Source organism: Nestor notabilis, unplaced genomic scaffold (assembly GCF_000696875.1).
Source record: "Nestor notabilis isolate BGI_N333 unplaced genomic scaffold, ASM69687v1 scaffold5795, whole genome shotgun sequence".
Classification (NCBI taxonomy): Eukaryota; Metazoa; Chordata; class Aves; order Psittaciformes; family Psittacidae; genus Nestor; species Nestor notabilis.
Window position 1 is genome coordinate 42,844 of NW_009930601.1, and position 22,217 is coordinate 65,060.

At 38.8% G+C, this 22,217-nt stretch overlaps 1 protein-coding gene across 1 annotated transcript in view; it reads right to left on the reverse strand.

The window, feature by feature from the left end:
• Positions 1 to 20,782, reverse strand: part of LOC104406492 (multiple epidermal growth factor-like domains protein 6) — a gene marked incomplete at its 3' end in the record, with an annotated part of 59,261 nt that extends 38,479 nt beyond the window's left edge. Inside the window, exons 1-2 of the mRNA XM_010015481.1 lie at positions 20,611 to 20,782; positions 652 to 774 (exon numbers count right to left, since the gene is read on the reverse strand). Of these exons, the coding sequence (XP_010013783.1) occupies positions 652 to 774; positions 20,611 to 20,782 (295 nt within the window). The remainder of the gene's footprint in view (positions 1 to 651; positions 775 to 20,610) is intronic.
• Between the last annotated feature and the right edge of the window lie 1,435 nt (positions 20,783 to 22,217).

The window sequence follows — 22,217 nt, forward strand, 5'->3', positions numbered from 1 at the left end:
TTGGGGACCCAGCCTGGGCAGTCTGAAGGACTAAAAGGCTAAATCCAACTTCTCAGTGGCAACCACAAGCTTTATTTTGTCTTCATTGCTGAAGACACAAGCTACATTTTGGGATTGCTTGGTCAGAAGAGCAGCATTCTGCCAGGCAGCTGTGGGCAGATTTTGCTATCTGCTGTTTGTGTCTCTTCAAAAGCAGGCAAAAAGACTAAGAGGAAGAGTAACAGGGCAGAAAAGCCCAGGGCAGTGCTGGAACATGCAGGGAGATGCAACGCAAATAAAAAATGCTCAGAATTCAAAACAACATTTTTATTTGAAACTAAGATCCCCTATTTCTTCAATGCTTCCGGCAAACAAAAGAAATTTTCAAAAGATTGCATCACAGAAACACCGGACACCACCACTCACCAAAAAAAAAAAAAGGAACAACTGTATGCTCACAGCAAAAAAGGAACGAATTTGGAAATACCAGAGTCAAGCTGCTTGAGCTGGAATGGTTATTATCATTATGGATATATCATTATTGATATCCTGTGTGAATTAGTCAAAACTCAGACTGGGATAGTCGACAAACCTTTGTACTTATGCAAAGACAGGTTTAGCAGAGAAAACCATGTCTTGAAGTACGTGAAGTGCTTGTCAACATTCACTCACCTATGCAAGTGCGCCCATCAGCGTGAAGCCTGTATCCTGCCCGGCACTGGCAGTGGAAGGAGCCACGTGTGTTGACACAGCCTTGCTGGCAGCCACCATTCACCACCGCGCACTCGTCCACATCTGGAGAAGAAAGACAGATGATCAGAATTACAAGACAGCCTCAGCAAAAACATACCCCAGTTCTTCTGGACGGCACATAGCTCATACATAATGCAACCATTACACTCAGACTGGGTTTTTGTTTGCTTCACTTCTGTGCTGTAAACAGAGCAAAGAAAATTGAAATTTTATGGTGTTTTTCAAAGTTCCCGCAGGCACTGCCTCTGTAGTCTCTGCTTCTGAAGCCCTTGTTAATTAGAATGATCTGTGACATGGCTGTTTCCTCAGGGCCAAGAGAAAAGTACAGTGAAATAATTAGGGTAAGGTAACACATCTGAGCTCGTAGGTACCACTGGTCAAACACTTGGCTTCTTTAAAAATTTGCTGTATGAAGATTTCCCTTTGCATCACGCCTTTAATCCTTTTAGCAGGTGCTCTTGAAGGTACAGGCACATACAACTGACATAAATGGAAAATAAACAAGCAAGAAGAGAACTTGTGCTCTCAATCAACATTACATTTTCAACCACTGAATACACAGGGAGCTTAGACATTACATTTAAAAAGAATGATGATTTTGTGCCACATTTTCTGTGACTTGTTCCCCTTAGGCTTCCTTGTATTCATCTGAACTTTCCATAGCATCTTTTCAGATGACCTCTAGGAAAAATGATGTGATTTTCTGACGATATCTTTTTCCGAACCTAAGCAGGTATCTTTCCACATTTCATATTTAAGGGAATAACATTTAGTCAAATGAAGAGGGAAACTAGTATTAAAACAGCTTAAGAATGCTGCTTTAAAGCTTTATCTGAAAATGAAACACAATGATGGACAAAAAAAGATCAAGAGCATTTTAAGTAAACAGGTGAAGGTTTAAAACAGACCCACAAACCTGAATTTCCCAAAATACCAAATAAGCAGAGTCTGCACCTTTTCATCAACACTGGGCTACTGTAAGCAGCATCTGATTGGCATGCTGACACCAGTACTTTAAAAATTGACACAGAAGTCATTGGAAATAAGGGTCAGTTGGACAATTCCCTGAACAAAATTTCACCTGGCAGATGTTTGCCTAGAACTTGTATGTCTGTTCCTTAAGAGCCCGAGGAATGGCAATGCCATCTCCTTTCATCTCACCAAGGGGTGATGCCAGTACCAAATTATTCTGACCACCAAAGACATTCTTTTCTTGCTGAAGCCAAACTTCCCTCCTGCAAGAGACATGTAAAAAGAATGCCCCTTTCAACATCAAAGACTCACATTGATTTAATTGCTCTTTAGATCATGTTTTCAAATCATCTAAGGAGTTTACCCACCCAAGCACACCAAAGCAGGTGTGAGTGGGGAGATTGGGATTTGAAGAAATAAAAAAGAGTGACTGCAACAAAAGGCAAGTCTGCAATTGCTGCTGTGGGGAAGCGAGCCAGCAGTGGAGCAGAACACAGCAACACAGAGGTTCCCCCCAATATTGCACTGGAGGAACAAGGGCCTGGCTTTCATATTTTTGCTGTTGATATACCTGCTTTGCTTTTAGTCTTCATGATTTATCTTTTTTTAAATGCTTTTAAGTTTATTCCATTTTAGAAAATCTAATCAAAGTTAAATGAAACTGGAAGCTTTAAAGATGACTTAAAAAGCACAACATCTTGGTCCTAAAGAAATGTATTTATAAAGTTAAATTGTAATACTTCATATGTGAATTGCATTCACCTAAAATTAAATCCTGGTGTTGACTAGTGTTTAAATTCAGACTGTTTGCTAATGTGCACCACTTTTTAATCCTTCTGCTGTATTTGCTGTTTTATTAGACAATATACTACATATATTTCCTACTGCCTTGAGACATCTGGAATACTCCTTTTTTAACAGAAGTTTTGTTTTTTAAGATGTAAACAGTAAACAGAAAATGTTATTCATCTTTTTTGAATTCTATACTGTTGAGAACTAGTCTGCTGAAAAACGTCAGGACGAAATCAAAACCAGGAAACTATTTGTCTCGAGTATCACAGAAATAAAATAAGCAAAAAGGCTCAGAAAAATATAACAAGGAAGCAGCTGAACTATACAGCACACCACAGTCTAGTATTTATACCTCAATAAACTCAAGTACTGGGAGCTTCAATATAGTAATTTTATAAGCTACAGTCAGCTGCAGAATTAATCTAATATACCAGATACGGTTTTAAGTTATCATTTCGGCACTTAGAAAGGAGAAAAAATTAGTCCAGCTAATAAAAATGAGCACTTGGAGTTAGCTCTATTTGTTAGGCTCTATTTAAAGAAGTGACTTGGTTTACAGGGGAGCTCTGCACCCAGCAGCTCCCGCAGCCGCTGGGGCTCTTCTTTCAATGGCATTTCCCTCATGATAAGCACAGCCCAAAAGGCCATAAGGCAATTATATTGCTGAAAGGCAGTATAATTAAGTGAAAAATAAAGACCCTGAAACAGTTGTACATAAGAGCTATACCCAACCCCACCCCAAGACTCCCTGCAGCAAGTTAGGAGAAAAGCAGAGGCAAGATCAATGAACCTGCAACGTGATTCCGCAACTGTCTTGCCAGGGTGCCATGTGAACAGCAAGTTTGATAACACACGATCCCTTCTAGTTTCAGGCTTTCTCTGCAGGATCGATATTTTAAGGATTGTACGTTGGGAGATTCCTTCATGTACTACAGATATAATCATGAAAATTGCAGTGCGCAGTCGCCTTTCAATGTCTCCTACATCTCAAGGCCAGGAAAAAACTTTGCCCACAGTTACAGAAGAAAAATGCCTTAATTATCTTGTCTGGGGAGCAGTCTGCGAAGTAGACACTAATCTAAATGTTTCAATTGTGCTTGAAAGTTATGAAAATCCTGCCTATTTGGACTTTTATATTTAAATTGCTATCCTGGTAAAGGACATATATACACTAGAAAAACAACAGCTTATGCTGTTACAGGTACAGACATAGCCATTCTTTTTCTACATGGAAATAACTATAGAAATATAAAATTATGCTAGAATGATGAAGTTTTAAAAATAGAAAAAATATTATAGAAATATAAAGTCATTCTATTGTAATTCTAGAATATTATGGGATTATGGAAGATTGGCTCTACTTAACAATACATTATAATTAAATTTTGATTCATTTCCACTGCAGATCACACTGAAACACCTACATGCTCAGCTCTCTGTAGTTACAGTTTAGGCCAATTATCTGAATAACCCAAATTTCAAGCCATTTACAGCTTGAATCTCATGAATCAGACTGCAGTGAAAGCTCCTGCATTCCCCACAAAACAGAGACAGAGCAATCTGCAGCAAGAAGCGAAATCAGAACAGTGTGCCATCCCAGGCTATCTTGCAAAGAGGATTATGCTGTTGGGTGAATAGAGTCGTATGTGAATATCCTCCTTCCCACCTATGGCAGATTTCAATAGAGATGCATTTTAGTGGGATTCTCCACTGCAGGTATCTCTGCTTTCCATGTTGTCTGTAAGCAATACGTGCCCCAACTCCCGCCCAGGGATACCCACTTTTTGTCAGGAACAACTTGGTAGGAATAACATTATGGTAAGTCATACAAACCAAAAGTCAATTCTACATGTTTCCAAGATGCAAAGTATTTAGCCACCATGACTGAAGTTTTTTTAGCTCTTCATGCTTCCAAGGCCTGTGCACTTGGACTTAGGTCAGTGCATTTTACTGAACACTGCCCTTTCCTCCATCCTGACAGAATGCACATCTCATGTCTCGAACATGGGAAAAGAGGATGCAGTGTACAAATGCACAAACCACTGTCAGCACAGTGCTCCTTTTCCAAGGGCAGATCTTACCAATGAAGTTACAGATTTTTAAGTCCTCCAAATCCTTGAATAGGTTTTTGATAATCTTCAAGGAGGTTTGTCCCCCATTGACTTGATGAGCCACATTGGCAATAGTCTGTTTGCCCTGCCCCAAACCTTTTTAAACACAGAACTGTATGATTGCTTGTTTGGAATTCAGGGTCATCACATCAGTGGCTTTTTTCATATCATTACTAAAACATTTAAGAACATCTATGATCAATCAGTTCCTCAAAAATAAGCAGACAGTGGTGTTAAACACAGATAATTCGTGAACCTGAAATCATGTTTTTATAAAGGAAAAAAAGGCAAGGTGTTGCCAGATCAATTCCCTGCTAAGAAGCAGCTTAGCTTTTTAAACTATTAAGAAGTGCAAACAACACGCAAAACTAAATCCCAAAACAAGAAAAACACCAGTTCTGATGGCAGAAGGACTGAGCTTTTGCAGTATCCTCTCCATTTTTATCATCTTTCCCCTCTTTTCTGGACCTGCTGTGCAAGATAGAGTTCTGAGCAGGTGGGCTATTTTTCAGTTCCCTATTTTCACATTCTCCGCTTGCAACAGCCCAACATCACTGCAGTCAAGAGCAGGCTGCAGCCACAGCTCCCATGTCTCCAGATGGAGGGGAACTGATGTTGACAAAGGCCCTCATGCTTACACTACAAACCAGGTACCTCTTTATATCTGCTCCTAAATACCTAAAGAACCAGGACCCTCCAAAGGGACACAGAAATGCTTGTCTATTTTAACTACTGGACAACCACTTACTGCAATCCTAAATCCTCTTTGCTTTTACATCCTTTTTTTTCAAGGAACTTGTCTAGCAATTTCTGCAGTGACTGCTCCCACAATCAACGCATCATCTGCTCTCCCACAGGTCTGCATTGATGCATTCATAACCACCTGTAGATATATGCATGTATTTGAGCTCTGATGCAGGACAACTGCTACTTTGGATCTCAAAGTGCCTTCAGAAATACTGCAGAAATACTGAAAGGCAGATATGCCTTTCTTTCTAATTCAATTTATTTTTTAAAGCACTACATTCCTCACAAGATCATTATTTGCAATTTTTATCACTTTTCATGTGCCTTCCTTCTGTGCACGTGTGCAACTGTTCTGGAATTACAAGATGAAATGGTCCTCTAATATTAAGTTTACTGCACACTTTACCTGCTTGCGTATTTTTAGTAAAATCAAAAATACAAGGTTATTTAAAATACAGCCTCTACTGCAGACCTGAGTTCCCTTCTTCGGGCTGGCCAAGTCAGTGGCAGCCCATGCAGTTTGAGAATCCTGAATGTAAAGAGAGATGACGTGCCAAGGGTATCAAAGGGATGGCATTCACTTTGGATGGAGGACACTTTGTCAAGAGCACCATGCACAGCCTAAGCAGGGACAGGTGGCAGAGCAAGGTTTACCTCTCAGCAAGCTTCACAGAGCCAGTAGCATTCCTTCTGGGTGACAAATGAAAAGGCTTTCTCTCCCTGGACTGTAAAAACATGCACAGATTGATAACGGTTCAAAGCCGCTATTTTCTGATAGATAAGCAAAGCAAAAAATTTCATTTTCACAGTGCCCAGACACTGCCGGAGGAAGAAACCAGAACTGGGAAGTACTGACCTCACCATTTGAGGAGTTTTTATTTTCAGCAAAACCTCTTTACTTTGGCAAGTAAAGAATAACATGGAGCGACAGAGACCAAATAGTTGTGAGCATCATGCACTCCTCACTCTAGAGACTTGATATGATTGAAAAGACTTCTGTCCAGCTGGGAGCTGATGTACAAAACACGTTCTGGGTACATGCTAGTGCAATCACCTGCGCGCGGGACCCAAAACACCAAAATATTGTCTGCTGGTCTGTCCCGAATGACTTTCACAGAAGCATAACTACGCACTTTTTAACAATTGCCTAAGAAATACTACCTCAAATTGGAATGAATGACACACACACGTTTCCATTTTCCAGTCACCGCAATCTCCCCAGCTCACTGCAGAAAGGATTCAACCAGCAGAAGCAGGGAAACACAAAACCCTACTTGCATTTATCCAGAGGATGGCTTATGCTAATGGTTTTAAAGTCAGAGTATAATTAAAAATAATTATAGTAATTATTTGTTAAAAAATCATGACCAGAAAGAGGAACCATAGTCTATTCCATACCGCATTTTCTTAAAATTCAGTAACATCAGGTGTTTGTCTCTTCTTTACTCAGGGAGCCCTGTGGGTCATTGGTCCACACACAGTATTGTGAGGATTAGTCAGTAACGATGGTGACAGAGAAATACGGAAGATTGGATCTTACATGAAGAACAAACACGAGAAAACTTAAGTGGCTGTACTTGAAATTATGGCACATGGATAAACTGTGCAACTCAAATGTTTATTTGGAAATAAGTTAAAAATCTGGCTTACCACTCCCTTGCACGGACTACTTCACCTAGTCTCTTCAGCTCCAGGTCATTTAGTACATCTGACTTCACACAAGTCCTAAAGTGAATATGGTCTTTCCCCACTAATTTACATGGTGGATTTTACACATCAATTTAAGCGTGTTTCTAAATTAGTTAATTCATATACTTAAGGGAAGGAAGGGAAGCAGGATTGGTTGCCAGCCATTCATAAGCTCATCACAAAAATCAGAAATTTTTCTATAAAAGCAAAACATAAAATAAGATCTGCTACTGCTATAAGTAAATTTATGACAGATTAAACTCACAGGTTCCTTCAAATCACAGTTGATTTATATTGAGTTTCAAACTGTCCAAAATCTGACAACCAGTGTGAATCCACTCACAAATAAACCCACTATTAAGCATGACATATTTTGCTCTTGCAGCAGAAGTTTTTAAAATTATCTGTCCTGTTTTACTAATACTAAAGTGGTTTTCAGGGTTCAAAAGTTTGACTGGAGGAGTTTTGAAACTCCTGTTACTAGAAAAATAATTGTTCATTTTTTCCACAATGGAGGAAGTCTGATATTAGTACTGACTCTAGGAAGAAAAACACAAGTTTAACATCTAGTCTAAAATAAAGCCTGTAATTCAACAAGGAAAAGCAGAATTTTTGTTCATATTAATAAAACACATTTTTGTTTCATTGAAGTAAACTGAGGAGCAAAGAGGGAGACAAGCAGTTTTCTATGGCTGTGAGATTTTACACTACAAAACCTAGTGCTTTCTTATGCTTCACAAAAAACCATAAACACGGTACAAGTTCTTTTGAGTGGTTTACTAGAACCTGATGTTAAAATACGTTCATGAAACAGCTTTCAGCATAGATGAATGTGCTCTCACAGAGCTAGCTGGGTAATTTTGAACTGTTAACACTCCCAGGCTTTTATTTTTGCTCCTCTGTTATTTGTTTCTGCCCTTCCTAGGTCCTCCAATGGATTACATGGGCATCCATTGTCTGCTCCAGTTCAAAGTCAGCCAGGTTAGCTCCAATCACTGCTGAAGCTTACTTAAATTTCAGTAAGTCACAGGTGACTGAGGCAAGCCTGCTATAACAAAATTAACTAATAGAATAGCTTCAGCAAACCATACTGAAAGGAGAATGTCACATCTGATAAGGGATTGGTGAAAAGGCATGGTTAAGAGATTCTTTACTCAATTTAGCCCCTGAAAAGCGACTCCCTAATGAAAGAGGACCCTTATTAGAGCAGTGAGTTTTCCTACTATGTTTCTTCTTTGCCCAGGATTAAGGACAAAGCAGCTTTAACCACCACTTACTTTGGCAAGGCTATCCAATTAAGCATGCACAGAAACAGGCTTTCCAAGTTATCTGATTATTTACTTTCCCCTGAAAAACTGATGGTATTAAAAAAACCCAAAGCTTTTTGCACTGGCTTCACTGCCTTTCAGTCTGTCACCTTCCTTTAGACATCCTCAGTGATTCGGTCACATTACAGAAAGGAATTTTCTACCATGTCATTGGTACCTTGCCTTACATTTCAGATGTTTTTTTAGGTAGCTTCAATGATCTCTAGCTGTGTTCTAGGCCACATTTCCACTCTCTCACCCCTGGTTTACCTGTCTATATTCTGAGAACACCAAAGGACAGAGACCAGGTCACTGGGAAATGCTGAACAACAGAGTCATCTATGGGACTATGTCTGTGTTCAGTAATATTTATGTCCAGTTCTGCAAGGAGATGCCTTTCCCAAAGTCTGGTTTCAAGGAGGGAAGAGGACAGAGGCATCTCTGAGGTATAGCTTTTTGGGGAGATTCAGGAACAGCAGTAGAGGAAAGGCAAAGAGCTACTTCCAGCACACAAGCCCAGTGCAAGCTGCCCTACAACCTTCTTTTGAGGAGGAGACTTGTAAAAGCACTGAAAGGGAACTGATCAAGTCTTAAAGACCTGAATTTAACTTCCCAATCTGTCACTGGCCTTATTGGAGAATAAATACATGAATATACTTCTGTGAGATGTCATGCAACCCTCTTAGTGGGAGCTGCAAATAATTTGAAAGATCAACACTGATTTGCCAAATATTGTGGTTATTCGAAATCATTGTCAGGATGGGGGAGGAATATATCAGGGTAAAAGATGCTCTAAGACTTATTTTTTTTAACTTTCTTTTTTTCTTTTTAATACCACTTTCATGTGAAGACTGGCACCATATAGCCATTGAAAGTGGTGACTTGTTTCTTGCCACAGACTGGATCCTGCAATCACACAGTTCATTTCTTCAATGTCCTTCAAGAGCAGATCACCTGGACAGAATGATGCAAAAATACAAAAATGGCCAATATTTGTACTGCTGATTTCTGCTTAGTTCCAATGCCTGACATGCCAGTCTTTCCCGAGATATTTAACAGTGGTTTAGCTCAATAAACAGCCAAGAGCCCCTCCTTCACAACTCTATATGCAAACCATATGTTGCAGTTGAAAACTCTGAAAATTATAATTAGAACTGTCCATTCAATTTAAACAAAGTCAAGAATGAAAACTATTTCACATTCAGTAAACAGGCCATTTGAAAGTGTAGACGCTGCAGAGGACAAGCTTAACAACTTAATTGACAGGTAAAGCTTCATTTCTAATCCTCATTTTGATACCGTCTGTAGCCTCAGGAGTCAAAACACATCACTGCTCAGTCCTCAAAATATGCAGAGAAAATGAAAATGTCAGTTGAATGAAAAAAAAGAGAAGCATCTGTTTGATAGCTGTGTAAGCCTGTGATATGTAAACTGCTTTAGAGTCAAGCAGCCCTAATTAGAGTTTCAAGGCATTCTTCATTAAATATACACACAGAGACATATACCTCTATATGAGAGTTTCAAGCAGTTATTGAGATCAGATAATTTGCAAGAAAATCAGGGTATAGAATTAAAGCAAGGAATGTGATAATTTCACGGACCGACCTCAGACAACACTGTGTCATTCTCACACAGCCGCAAAGCAATACTTTTCTCCATCTTTTCACAAAGCAGATCTGAACGTTTTTCTCCACTCTAAGTCTTTAAAAAAAAAAAGAATGATCCGTTTCTGAATCTTGGAATAACACACAGCATCTCAGCAAAGTAAAGCCAAAAAGAAAAACTGATAGGGTTACCAGCCTCCACAGTAGGGTTACACTAATAGACATTTTGGCAACTGTACACCCTTGACGACTCCAATTCACATTGACATGAAACCCACACAGATGGACAAACTGTCAGTAGAAAACTGGTGCCAGGATAAGTGAATGACCACATGAAATAACAAGGGAGTACAATCTGAAGAACGACAACCCAGAAAAATGCATAACTTATGATCTTTAGAAATGTTTCTATCCTGAAGATGACAGCCTTGCTAATTTTACTGTTTCCTGAAGAAAAGAAGTGAATGTACTGGCTGTAAACAGTAAAGTTGGAAGACGACGTTCTGCCTGTGCACCACAACAGTGCGGGCTGAAACACAATAATTAAAGTTTTATGTAATTTCTCTTTAGGAGAAAGGCTTCAAGACCATCAGCATCAGCAGCTTCACTGCAACGCTCCTGCAAGTTTTACTGATGTGGCGCAGAATAACAGAAGGAAAATTTGTTATGGGGCTATTAATTTTTAAACACAGTTCCACAGCACAATTCAGTCACGCCATGCTGCGAGGTGAGTGGGTGGCAACAGAAGAAAGGATCTCTGTGAGGAAATGTACTTAATAAGTGACAGCATGATACAGCCAAAACTCCCTGCACAGATTCAAACCTGAGATGTACTAAGGAGGTTTATACACTGGGCCATCAGCATGTTCTCTCTTGGCAGGATACGACAGTTTGAAGAAACAGTTATGAAACAAGAAGAGAGAAATGACTAAACTGATGAGAACATCTTTTTTTTTGTTAGCAGCAATATTAATGCCCACTTGCTGAGCCCAGTAAGTGTCTTTACAACAGTATAATGCATAGAGAAATGTCTTTTCCACACACAGTAGGTAAAATATGCAAAAGAAAATGACAATCATGCAAATCATAATCTGATGTTTCCATCTTACAGTACTTATGCTCGGCTGGTCAGAAACATCAATGCTACTTGTGACAAAAGTCCTACTTGGGTTGGTAAAAAGCTTTAAAACATGACATGGATAGACTCATCTTGCAAACCGACTGGAACATAAGCCAATCTTGGGAAGAATTGGTTTCGGAGGAGCAATTGCCCATCAGAACTCTATTGCTCAACACATTAAACACATTCAATACCAGCATTGCGCTTGCAGTGGCACGACTGTGAGGGACTAGGAAAACAGGGAGGGAAAACACACCATTCAGCCACTAAATTCCACCTCTCTTCCAATCTCACCTACATGAGACCATAGCACAATCCACCCCATTTCTGTAAAAACTGGCTGTCATGGCTCTATAGCCATTACTTCATAGGGTGCCTCATCAGGAAGCCGCCACAAGCATCCATCCCCCACTGAAGCTATCACAGCTCCAGGCCAATCTGCAACACAAATCGCCAGCGAGAAGACGACAGAACATTATACAGATTTTTTTGCTCTGCTTCCTTATGACATAGATTAGTTGTGACTCTGACAAGATTCAACCACAAGAAGAGAGTAGTGGCATTAACACATCCCAAACCTGTCCATACCAGCTTCCAGAGCTGGATCCTAATGAACAATGTCATCAGGCACAGAAGATACCTTTTTTCTCTTTTTTTTCCCCTTCCCAAGATTAAAAATGACATGAAATTAATTACTTGATTGCTCCATTTTTATTGTTTTGATATTGTTGTTTTGGGCGGGGGGGTTAATTCTTTGGCTGACATTGAATCTCTTCTGGGATAGTAACTGCTAAAAAAGTTCTCAGGTAAGTCTTTCAAAGATCTGGTATGCAACAACAGCAGGTTTATTTCAAGTTGGTCTTCTACTAAATTCCAGTTAAAGCCCACAGGTACTCATATAATTGAAGTTTGAGTAATCCAATACGATGCTGATCACACTGATGATCTTTTAATAAGGAACTGCAGCCCTCCCAGCAGTTGCTATCTTGCTGACAGTCATGTCTGCATTGCTTCCTTTGGGCCAATGCTTTGAACAGAGCTGACAGAATTCTGTTTGGTTTAGATTTTATCACAAATTGGTTTAAAGCTTTTTAAGGATATATCAGATGGCTTGTAAAGTCCATGTGCATTTCAACAAAAATGGGATTTCTATTAGTTGTCCTAGTGAAGACAGGTATTAAATGCTTCTAAAGACAAACATAAACACCACTCAGGAGTTGTACTTCTTCCTGTCTCTGTATCTAGTTAGTCCTTGTTTATGTAGCCTGTAAGGAAAGCTATAGAAAAAGCAGTAGTTACCCTGCACAATACTGAAAGGCAAATGTACCCATTTTTCCTCTCATAATTTCCATTTGAAGTATGAATTGAAGGTTTCCAAGCCTTTCCTCTCTACACAAGAATAATTCAGTTGCTATTTACATTTTCGATGTGCTCAAAATGAACACCAAGATGACTCATGTGCTGTTTATAATATGCTTGTATTTGCTGGTAAATACCTTGCTACAAACAAGCTATAATTTAAGTATTCAAAAGTCTTGTTTCTGCATAAAATTACTACTAACCGTAATTTTGGAGACCATGACCAGAGCTTCAATTTCAGGCTTGCAAAGCTCTTCCTACACAATGCTTCTTAAAAGTAAGAGTGTATTTTCTTCTCTGACAATGGCAATCATTGTATCTCTGTAATTGTGGAAAAGATTACTTAGCTTTTAATACATATTAGTCAGCTGCAACAATACCATGCTTCTTTCCTTTCCTTTAAAATCAACTAATTATTGTCAATCAGCCCAGTGGAATGTTATCAATCTCTATAACCTGCCTTTCAGAGGTAGTCATAAATGCTAGAAACTAGCTAATATAAACTAATCAGAGCTCTAGAAATATCTCAAAACATATTTGTACTGCAGTCTATCATTTTTGTCATCTTATTTCTAGGGCTGGACAATAATAGGCTTTTCATAAAGTTACATAGTGCTTTTCATCTAACTATTCAAAGCTCTTGCATTAATTAAACATTAAATCCCTTAGTGGTGTAGCAAATACTATAATATTTCCCAACCTTAAATGTTTTCATTGTCAAAAGCTGATCAATAAAGCTTTATGCATCAAGAAGCGTGGACAAAAAAAACTTTTCAGGCCAGTATGTTTGCTCATGCCCAGCTTCCTGCAGAAACTTGCAATTGCAAGAGCTGGAGTCAGACGTAGTGAGACCATGAAGGGGATGACTGCCATTCTCTCTGCACTTTAGTCAACTACTCTTTTCCGAAGATAATAGCTAACTACAGTTCGCACTTCATTTTTCCTTCCAGCTGGTAGAACTCATGTGAGGCTTTTCAGATCCAGGAGGAAGACTAGGGAGCTGAAAGCCTTGGGGAAGCAGCCCATGTGAAGAGTCTATATAATCAGCTGCGACGCACAGTGAGCTTTCAAGCACCATATGGACTAGACCAGCAGATGCCGTAGGGATGGGACTTTTCATTTGTTGTTACCTGGGAGGCCTCTGACATCTACAAACAATTCTTTCTTTTCAGTCCATGTTAGATCAGTGACTAATAATTCAACTCATAATTGAAATGCAGAACATGGTGCCAGGTTTCTGTGGTTTATGAATAATACTGTACCTTTTAAAAAACACGCTGCTTTGGAACACAGCAGCAGCAATGTATAACGTGCTGATAAACTGGACTACACTCAACCCTGTGTAATCCTCATATAACCTGAAAATTAAACTGCCACTTGCATGGGTTATGCAAAAGGCTGTTATTAAAATGCTGCAGTTGAATTAAACATTCAAAGAGAAAAATCTAGACACCAAAAAAAAAAACCCTCCAGGGAAAAAAATAATTTTTTCTCCACCAAAAGAGCAGATTTTTTCCTCCATGGAAAAGGAGATTTACCAAGATTATCCTGAAATAATCACTGAATTCTAGAAATATGAGAAGCCCAGTCTGCCCCAAGAACCAAGGCTGCAAATGCAAATAGGACTCCTTCCACTCTTGCTTTGGAGTCTTGGATTAGGATATTGCCCTTGACACCAGCCATTTCTACACAACTGGTCTGCATAAAAAGTGACTGAAAACTGACTATGCCTGTCCTCAGCTTCAATCAATAAAAACATGCAGCCGGGATAAACAAGCTCACTTTTCAGTGGCAGTACTCTCTTTGGGGGAAGCTGTCCTAACTGCTGGCTCATCTACCCTGAGGGATATCAGATGTGAGAAATTACATGGGTTAGCTCACAGCTGTCTTTGTCCAGTGTGTCAGAGAGGAGCAGAGAGACTTGAGCAACAGTCAAACATGAATCAGGAAAAACATAAACAAATGCAATTAAAAAAAACAAAAAAAAAAAAAAAAAAAAAAAAAAATAATAATAATAAAACCCCATCCACAATTATCAGAGCATTAGATCCTGCTCTTGGTGAAGACTGCCAAATACGTGCTCAAAAAATAGGTTGGAAGTGTCTGTTCGGGTCTACCCTTCCCTGATTGAAGAGAAACAGGTCAGACAAAATGACTATGATTTTGCTGAGTTTGGTAAAAGCTACATTTAGTAAGACTACAAGGGTTTGTGTGTCCCCAGCATGTAACTGAGTAGATTAGGCTTGGGAGGGTGCACAAAATGAGAGGGGACTGACCAAACCAACCCATGGCATTTGCTACATGCTTACAGCCACTGCAAGCCTCAAATGAGCCCGCCAAAATTCAGCGCAGGTCCCTGTATGCTCGGGCTTGCCATTAACCAGGATTCAGGTAATTAATTTAAAAAATCCGATAACCTACAGTTAATGTTACCTTTATTATGAATCTCTTGTAATTTTTACTACTTACTTTGAGCATATTTCTTGCTGTAGTACTACCACAAAGAGACAAATGCAGAAAGATGACACTATTATCCCCCGAGAGTGCAACAGCTTCTCGCTGCTATTGATCCCAGCTGGCTCCAAATGCAGCACAGGAGCGTGTAAGAAAGGTCAGAAAAACAACCTCCAGTGTTTGTTTCTTCTCAAGAGCCTGAGACGAATGCTTTAAAACAAAAATCAGCAATTTCCAAAATAATTGCTCAGGAGTATAAGTAAAATTGCACTCCCAATAACATTTGCAAATGCAGCAAAGCATGTCTTCAGTAGTTTCTGCCCGGATCCTCTCCACAGCCATACACAAACACCACACAGTTCTCCTGCCTAAATCCAATAGTCTCCAGAAAAACACACAAGTCCAACTGCATAATGCCAAATAGCATTTAAAATGAACAATTAATCCCTAATCTTAGTTAATATATTTCCCTTTGTAAGAGGAATAAGGGCACCCTTGCTTTTATCAACTGGGATCTGAAATCAAAAGCAGTAATTATGCTTTCTATTTGTGACTGAAGATACTGATCTCACAGGTAGGCGCAACCACAGATAAACAATATTTAAATGTAAATACAAGTATTGCTTCTGGTTGAATTCACTTCAAATGATCAGGTATCTACCAGTTTTCTGGATGTACAAGCTAATGGAGAAGTAAATGTTTATTCTTTGGCCTCTGACAGAGTGTTTCACAGCTTTTTTATGTTTTGAAACTTAAATACTTCGGGAATTTTCTGACTTTGCTGTAAGAACCTATGAGAGTGCCTAATGACAGGGTTGGAAATACCAGAAATCAGGTTTTGTCCTCCTTTCACATTTTTTTTTTCTTTTGCCTATTCTTTTTTCTCCTCTTTTCTGAATTGCTGTAAAAAATCCGTCATACTAAAATATCCTAGTAATCAAGATTGTTCACTCAGGGTCTATTAAGGTCACAAGATGGAATTGTCCACTCGCCTAATTCTCTAATGTGGACACTAAGTTGACACAGTAATTCAGTTACAAATAATTAGATAATTGTTATACTGTCCCTGCAACTGACTATTTCCGTATCTCAAGACAAGGTCTTGAAAGAGAGAAAGATGAAGGATGGGTGGCTTCACCTCATCTACAAGTGCTTTCACTTGATTGCTCTGAGATTTGAGTTCACACAGAGGGGTACTTGTTGCATCTGTAATCAGAACTGGTATAATTTTCTTTTTGTAAAACATAATTTATTTGCCTTATTCTCCTTTATTGGAAGTGTTCCTGAAAATAACTAACTTTGTGTTGTGGTGTGCCATAGTGTTACAAGTCAAATGCAACTTTCTGACATAAGATAATGAAAAGGCATCCTGAATCCCTCCAGTGGACTAATTTCTTCTGCTCTATTAAAAATTAAATAAATAAATAAATAAAAAAAAATTAAAGACCTCCTTGTCTTTGCTCTAGAGGTTCATGGTATTATGTCCTTCAGGCTTTTTTTTTTCCCGTAGGAAATGACAGAAGCCGAGTGCATTGATTTGCTGGGCAAGGAAAACGGTCCAAATGCAGAATTAGCATCGACAAAAAGAGTCTGACAAGAGTAAGTTACACCTCAAACCTTACAGACTAAATAAATGCTGAAGTAATTTTAATAAGCACTTTCCTGCTCTTAGACAAATCCCTCAGTATTCCTTTTAGCCCAGCTATTAACTCTTCGGTGTCATCAGTGTTTGGAGAGTTCCTATCCGACCTGGCATCAGGCTAAATCGGTGACACTGGAGACTCCGAAATTACTGGGCTAAACAGTAATGGCCTTGCAAAGTCACACACTGGCTCTAGAGGCAGCTGCTCTGAAAAATCCCTATGTCAAAAGTCAAGAAACTTGCCTGGGTTCCAAGGTTTGACCAAAGCCCATGGGGATAGGGTTACAGCCACTGCAGTATTACTCTAATCAGTAAAATACAAGCTTCTTTTCATCAACAGCTAATCACAGGACTTTATTTGCCTCTAACTTCTTTCAGTTATCCTGACAGATGAGAGCATAATCATATAAATAAGAAATGACAGTTTACCAAAGAAGGTTAACATAAGGTCACAACCCTTTTTTATTTGACTTCTGGAGCTTATTCATGTGTGAAAGCATGCTTTTGTAGTTACAGCTCAGCATTCCTTACAGATCTTGACTTATGCCAATAACTGAGTTTTAAAACATTATTTATGTTCAGAAAATACCATTTCTGCTTTCTGTGATGTTCGAGTAGAATTGTTTTATGTTACTATCAAATATTAAATGTGAATAGCTATACATCTCACAGCGTATCTCACTGACATAAGTAGTCTGTGGTACTTTTGCTTATCAAATAAGGAGGTATTGCTCACACACACACACATTTCCTCTCCTTTCCTCAGACCAGGTTACACCTTTCTGAGCAAATCCACCCACAGACATTCTCCAGACTGTCCACAAAACACTGAATACTGGTACAGGCACACAGGACACAGAATCAGGCTGATAGTCATACATGCATAAATGTCATATATTCATTTGTTGTATTATTTGTGCAGTGATTTAAATCCACACCATTTTTCATCATTAATTTCCATCAGACACATGAAAAGGGAGAGGTAAGCATGAGCTTTCTGTCAAAATCTGTAATGCCTTTGCAGCTATCTGCCAGAGAATATTTCTCTGTCAGATAAGAAAACTGAAGTTCTGCCCATGAACACTAAAGAGTAAAATCTGCAGTACAACATGTAGATAATTAGTTTTGAAAGGCTAATCTGTTCACTGCTCTAGCTGGCATTGCTATATAGCTCTGGCTGGCATTGCTATATAGGTGCACATGCCTTCCCCTTACTACAACTTGTCTCTTGATGTAAGTATCCCTCATTGAAATGAGGTAAGGCTTCATATATCACATCATCTGAATGATACATCCTGCCAGAAGAGCCCACAGTGGGTTACAAAAGATTCTTACAAGCCTTGGAAGGAGCGTGGACCCCGCAAGAGAGGGGTGTCCCAGGCTGTGCTGTGCTATCCCCTTCCCCATGTGGTTCTAACCAGCTGCAGAACCACCTAAGAAAGGGAAGGTTTAGTCAATGTTGACAGCAATAACTTGTTTTAAGATTATTTTGACACCCTAGAAGACAGAGATGCTGAGCATCTTCAGCTCACTCCAGCTGTGAAATTAGGCCTTTGGGTCTCCCAGAATTGCTCATAAACCCCTCAGCTATTATTGATTAAATCAGCAGTACACTTCATTATGTTGTTGGGAGTAGTGAATTTTTATCCGCTTTCCCTTCTTTAGCATTAAACAGCTACAAATGGCTAAAAGCTTTTCTTCTTTTTTATACCGTTATTTCCTGATATCGTCCCTTTTTGTCAGAAGGATGCTCTTTTTTTTTCCCCCCGAAAAACAAGATCAATCTTTGCATCAATAATGATTTTTTCAATAAAATCTGTACTATTCCTATGGTGCTTTTTTAACGATATACCTTATTTGTACCTTGGTTTATAAAAAACTTGTACATCCATTGATCATTTCAGTCACCAGTGAAATAAAACCAACCATAAGATGGATAATAGGAGCCGAACAATAGTACGAATCTATATTTAAGGTTTGAGTTTTGACTAAGTGGTGACATAAAGCACAATGATGCTATAAAGAAAGAAAGAATATAACTATCCAGAACAACTGTGAGCCTTATTCCTCTAAAGATGCTGAATGAGAAGCTGGTTTACTCTCATCTGCAAAATGACCCCTTTGACCAATGCAGAAGCATCAATAAAACACCGATTCAGTATTACATCCTGAAAGACCAGCACCTTCCAGCAGCACACAGAGTTTTGTTTGAAAGATCACTTTTCCCATATGCAGCAATAAACCACCAAGTTACTCATATTGTAACATTTGATGCTAGAGGTTGGCTCAGGTTGGCCTTCTTGCAAGTCAGTATAGCCATACACTTATCGTCATTATCATCTTCACAAAAGTTCAGGTGGGATTAGTGCCACTGCTATGTTCACTTTGTTCCATGACTTGAGAGTTTCCAATTTATAGTAAGTTTCCATTTTTGTCTGAAGATTTTAAGAAGTGGCTTAAAACAAGCTTATAATATATTCTTCTGTAAATCCTGGTTGGAATCAAATACCTTAAGCTCTGTTTGAGTTTTTAAAGAATGTCAAAATACTAAAATTTAAAGTAGATTTTCAAATAAAAAATTGTGCAGAATGAACACTAATTTAACTTACACAAAATTATTTTAAAGGAAACAGGACTCTTGCACGCTGAGCAATTTAGGAGTACAATGAGTAAGATCCCTTCTTTCAAAAACTCAGGTTTTGGACAACTTTTACACAGATCTGATAGCAGTAAGAAGTCATCAACATACAAACCTACATGTCAGTTCATGGCGATATTACCAGCTAGTCTCAAAAAAACATAAGAGAAGGCTGAGGTAAAGTAGCAGGAATCTGTGAATCGTGCATAGTATTTCTGGCTTGAGTTCTCAAAAGGCCAAAATGAAAGCATGGAGGACCATAAGGAAAAGCTTCTATCAAATTAAAATAACCATCTACAGCTTATTTACACTGTCAAGTTGGATATCAAATGATAGGTTGCTGTGGAAAATAATTCTATCATCTTCTAGTGAAAAAATGACTGCAGCCAAATAAATTACAAATTTAGGATAAAGCATACGACCACAGCCAAGAAATACATTGCTTTGTACAAACCTTAAGGAAGATGTGAGATACTATGCAACAGAAAAAAAAACCAGAAAAGACAGTTTCTTGTGAAAAGATGAAAATACAGTTCATGAAAACCTATCTATCTAGTGCCTTTCATCTTGACATAATAAAAAACATCAATGATCTACTTACTGCAGCAATGAAATGCAATCAAGGGTGCAATCCAGGCACACAGCAAATGTACACAAGATCATACGGCAGTGAACATTTGTTACCTATGTTAGAGCAGAGTTCAAGAAGAAGGAACTGCTCTGGCCTCCATACAGTACACCTTGGCTACCTTACACCTCATCTCCTCTACCTTTTGCAGCATCTGATGATGCAAATTTGTACTGACTTTAGGTCAGCAGATCAGATGTGCTTATTTACATGCATATGTTTACCAGCATATCTTTAAGAAGTCTAAGCAAAATTCATCATGTGTTCCAACATAAGCTTATGTCATGTTTTTCTTCTCCACAAAATCAAGCTTTTAGAAAGAACAAATTTTACACCGTAATACACTAACTAGACTTACATTTCCTTTAGGAAGAAGACAAATAGGTTACATAGCATGTGGTTTTAAACCCTTTTCTATTCAGTTAATCTCTAGCTGTGGAACTGTGATTGAAATGCAAAAATGTATGCATATTTTTGGATAAGAACCATTTTGTTTTAGAGACAGACAAAATGTTATCAAACATATACACGTTCAAGTTTTTAAATTGATGATGGAAATTCCATAATCACAACATAGCACAGCCAATCCAGGTTAAGTAATAGCATTTTTTCAAAAAAGAAGAAAACAAAATCCCAACCCTTTGAAGTGTTCTTACAGTTGTATCTTCATAATCCAGACAGAAGAAGATCTGCACTCTTGAGAAGTCTGAGTATACTCTCTTCAGCTGGCTCCAGATAAAAACTAACATTTCCTTTTCCTTTCCAATGTCTTCTCTGATCTCTTAATAGCAGTGAGACACAGTACAAAACATTACCTCCACATGATTTTCCATCTTCCTCCAGTTTCTGGCCGGCTGGACATTTGCAGTGGTAGCTGCCAACAGTATTACAGCACTGGTCATGACAGCCACCATTCTCCATAGTGCACTCATTTACATCTGTCAGAAGAAAGTGAACAGCAGTCACTAAAGAGTCAGCATTGACCATGTTACCTTGTTATTTGAGGACAATCGTGTCTGATGCTGATGTGACAAAACAAGAACATTACTGAGATGTACAGCTAAGGGCCCTAAAAGCAGTGACTGACACGTATGGCACTGTGACCCCCAGCTCAACCAAGAGGTGCAGTGGAGGGATTTTATTCCCCCACTTCTATGCACGGTAAGCCATAGAGTACACCTGGCTCCAGCTGCAGGCTGTACCCAACTCACCAACCCCCTATCTCTGTGCAACAAGATCAGAACAATCTTTATACTCTTATTGACACCAGGCTCCCTTGTGTATTAGATTGCTTCTAGCAGCTATAGTAGATGAGAAACCTCTGAAAGGCGGTAGTATTTCGAATCAATTAAGGTCCTCTTTCCTTCAGAGATGTGTGCACTAGTATCTGGAATCATAGAATCACATCATGGTATCATAGAATCATAGTATCTAGAATCATAGAATCTACACACATTACTTTTTCACCTGATCAAATTAGTGCTTGTTAGCATGCAAAAATAGAACTTTACAAATTATAAATGAAGAATGTTAAAGAACCACATAAATAAATAAGTAAACAGGCAGTGGTTGAAGAAAAATCAATAGTAAAAACATTTGCTTTTTAACCTATATACTTGTACCCTACATAAGAATTTCTGAGGAAACGTGTTAGAAATCACCAGGCCAGTAATACTGCTCTGTTGAACAGGATCAGAGACAACAGATGGTATGGAAATATTTCCAAACTAGAAAATTTGCCAAACAGGGTAGTAAATGTAACAAAACCAGCAGGCATTTGCCGCACTGATTTCATGTATTCTGGAACGTATACTTGTACCATTGCTTTCTCGCTTACTTTGCTACCTCTGAAGTGCTAATATCACACAGACATGTAATTCATCAGTGCAGGGACGGCAAAGAAACTTCGTAAGAATAATGGGCTTGGGGTGTCCTTTTTTCAGTGTTTTGGCATATGTCTTGAACTGACTTGGTGGCAGAGCAGACCTCCTCAGCATGTTGGTAAGGGGAAAGCCAGGGCTAAGGGGACAAGCCACATTAGCAAATCCTGGCACAAGGACGCAGGTGACAGATCTCAGATCTGCAAGGCCTTTGGCACTGGCAGAAATCATTACGTTCAGGCTAGAGAGTAAGAAAAGCAAAGAGGAGGAGAATGATTAAGCAACAGAAGATAAGCATCATCATGACTGTAAAAATTGCAGGCTGTTACTTTATACTAGTGGCATTTCACATCTTTAATGGGGAAATGCAGCTTTTTAAAAAACTTCTGATCAGACTCTGCTCAAAAGAAGTACAAAGCGCTGTAAAGACAAATTAAAAATAGAAAACAAAAACCCAAACAAACGAAACACAAAACAACCAAAATCCTTTCACATTCATGCAAGAGAAGTGAGGGCCTTTCAACTGCAATCCTTAGCTGTTA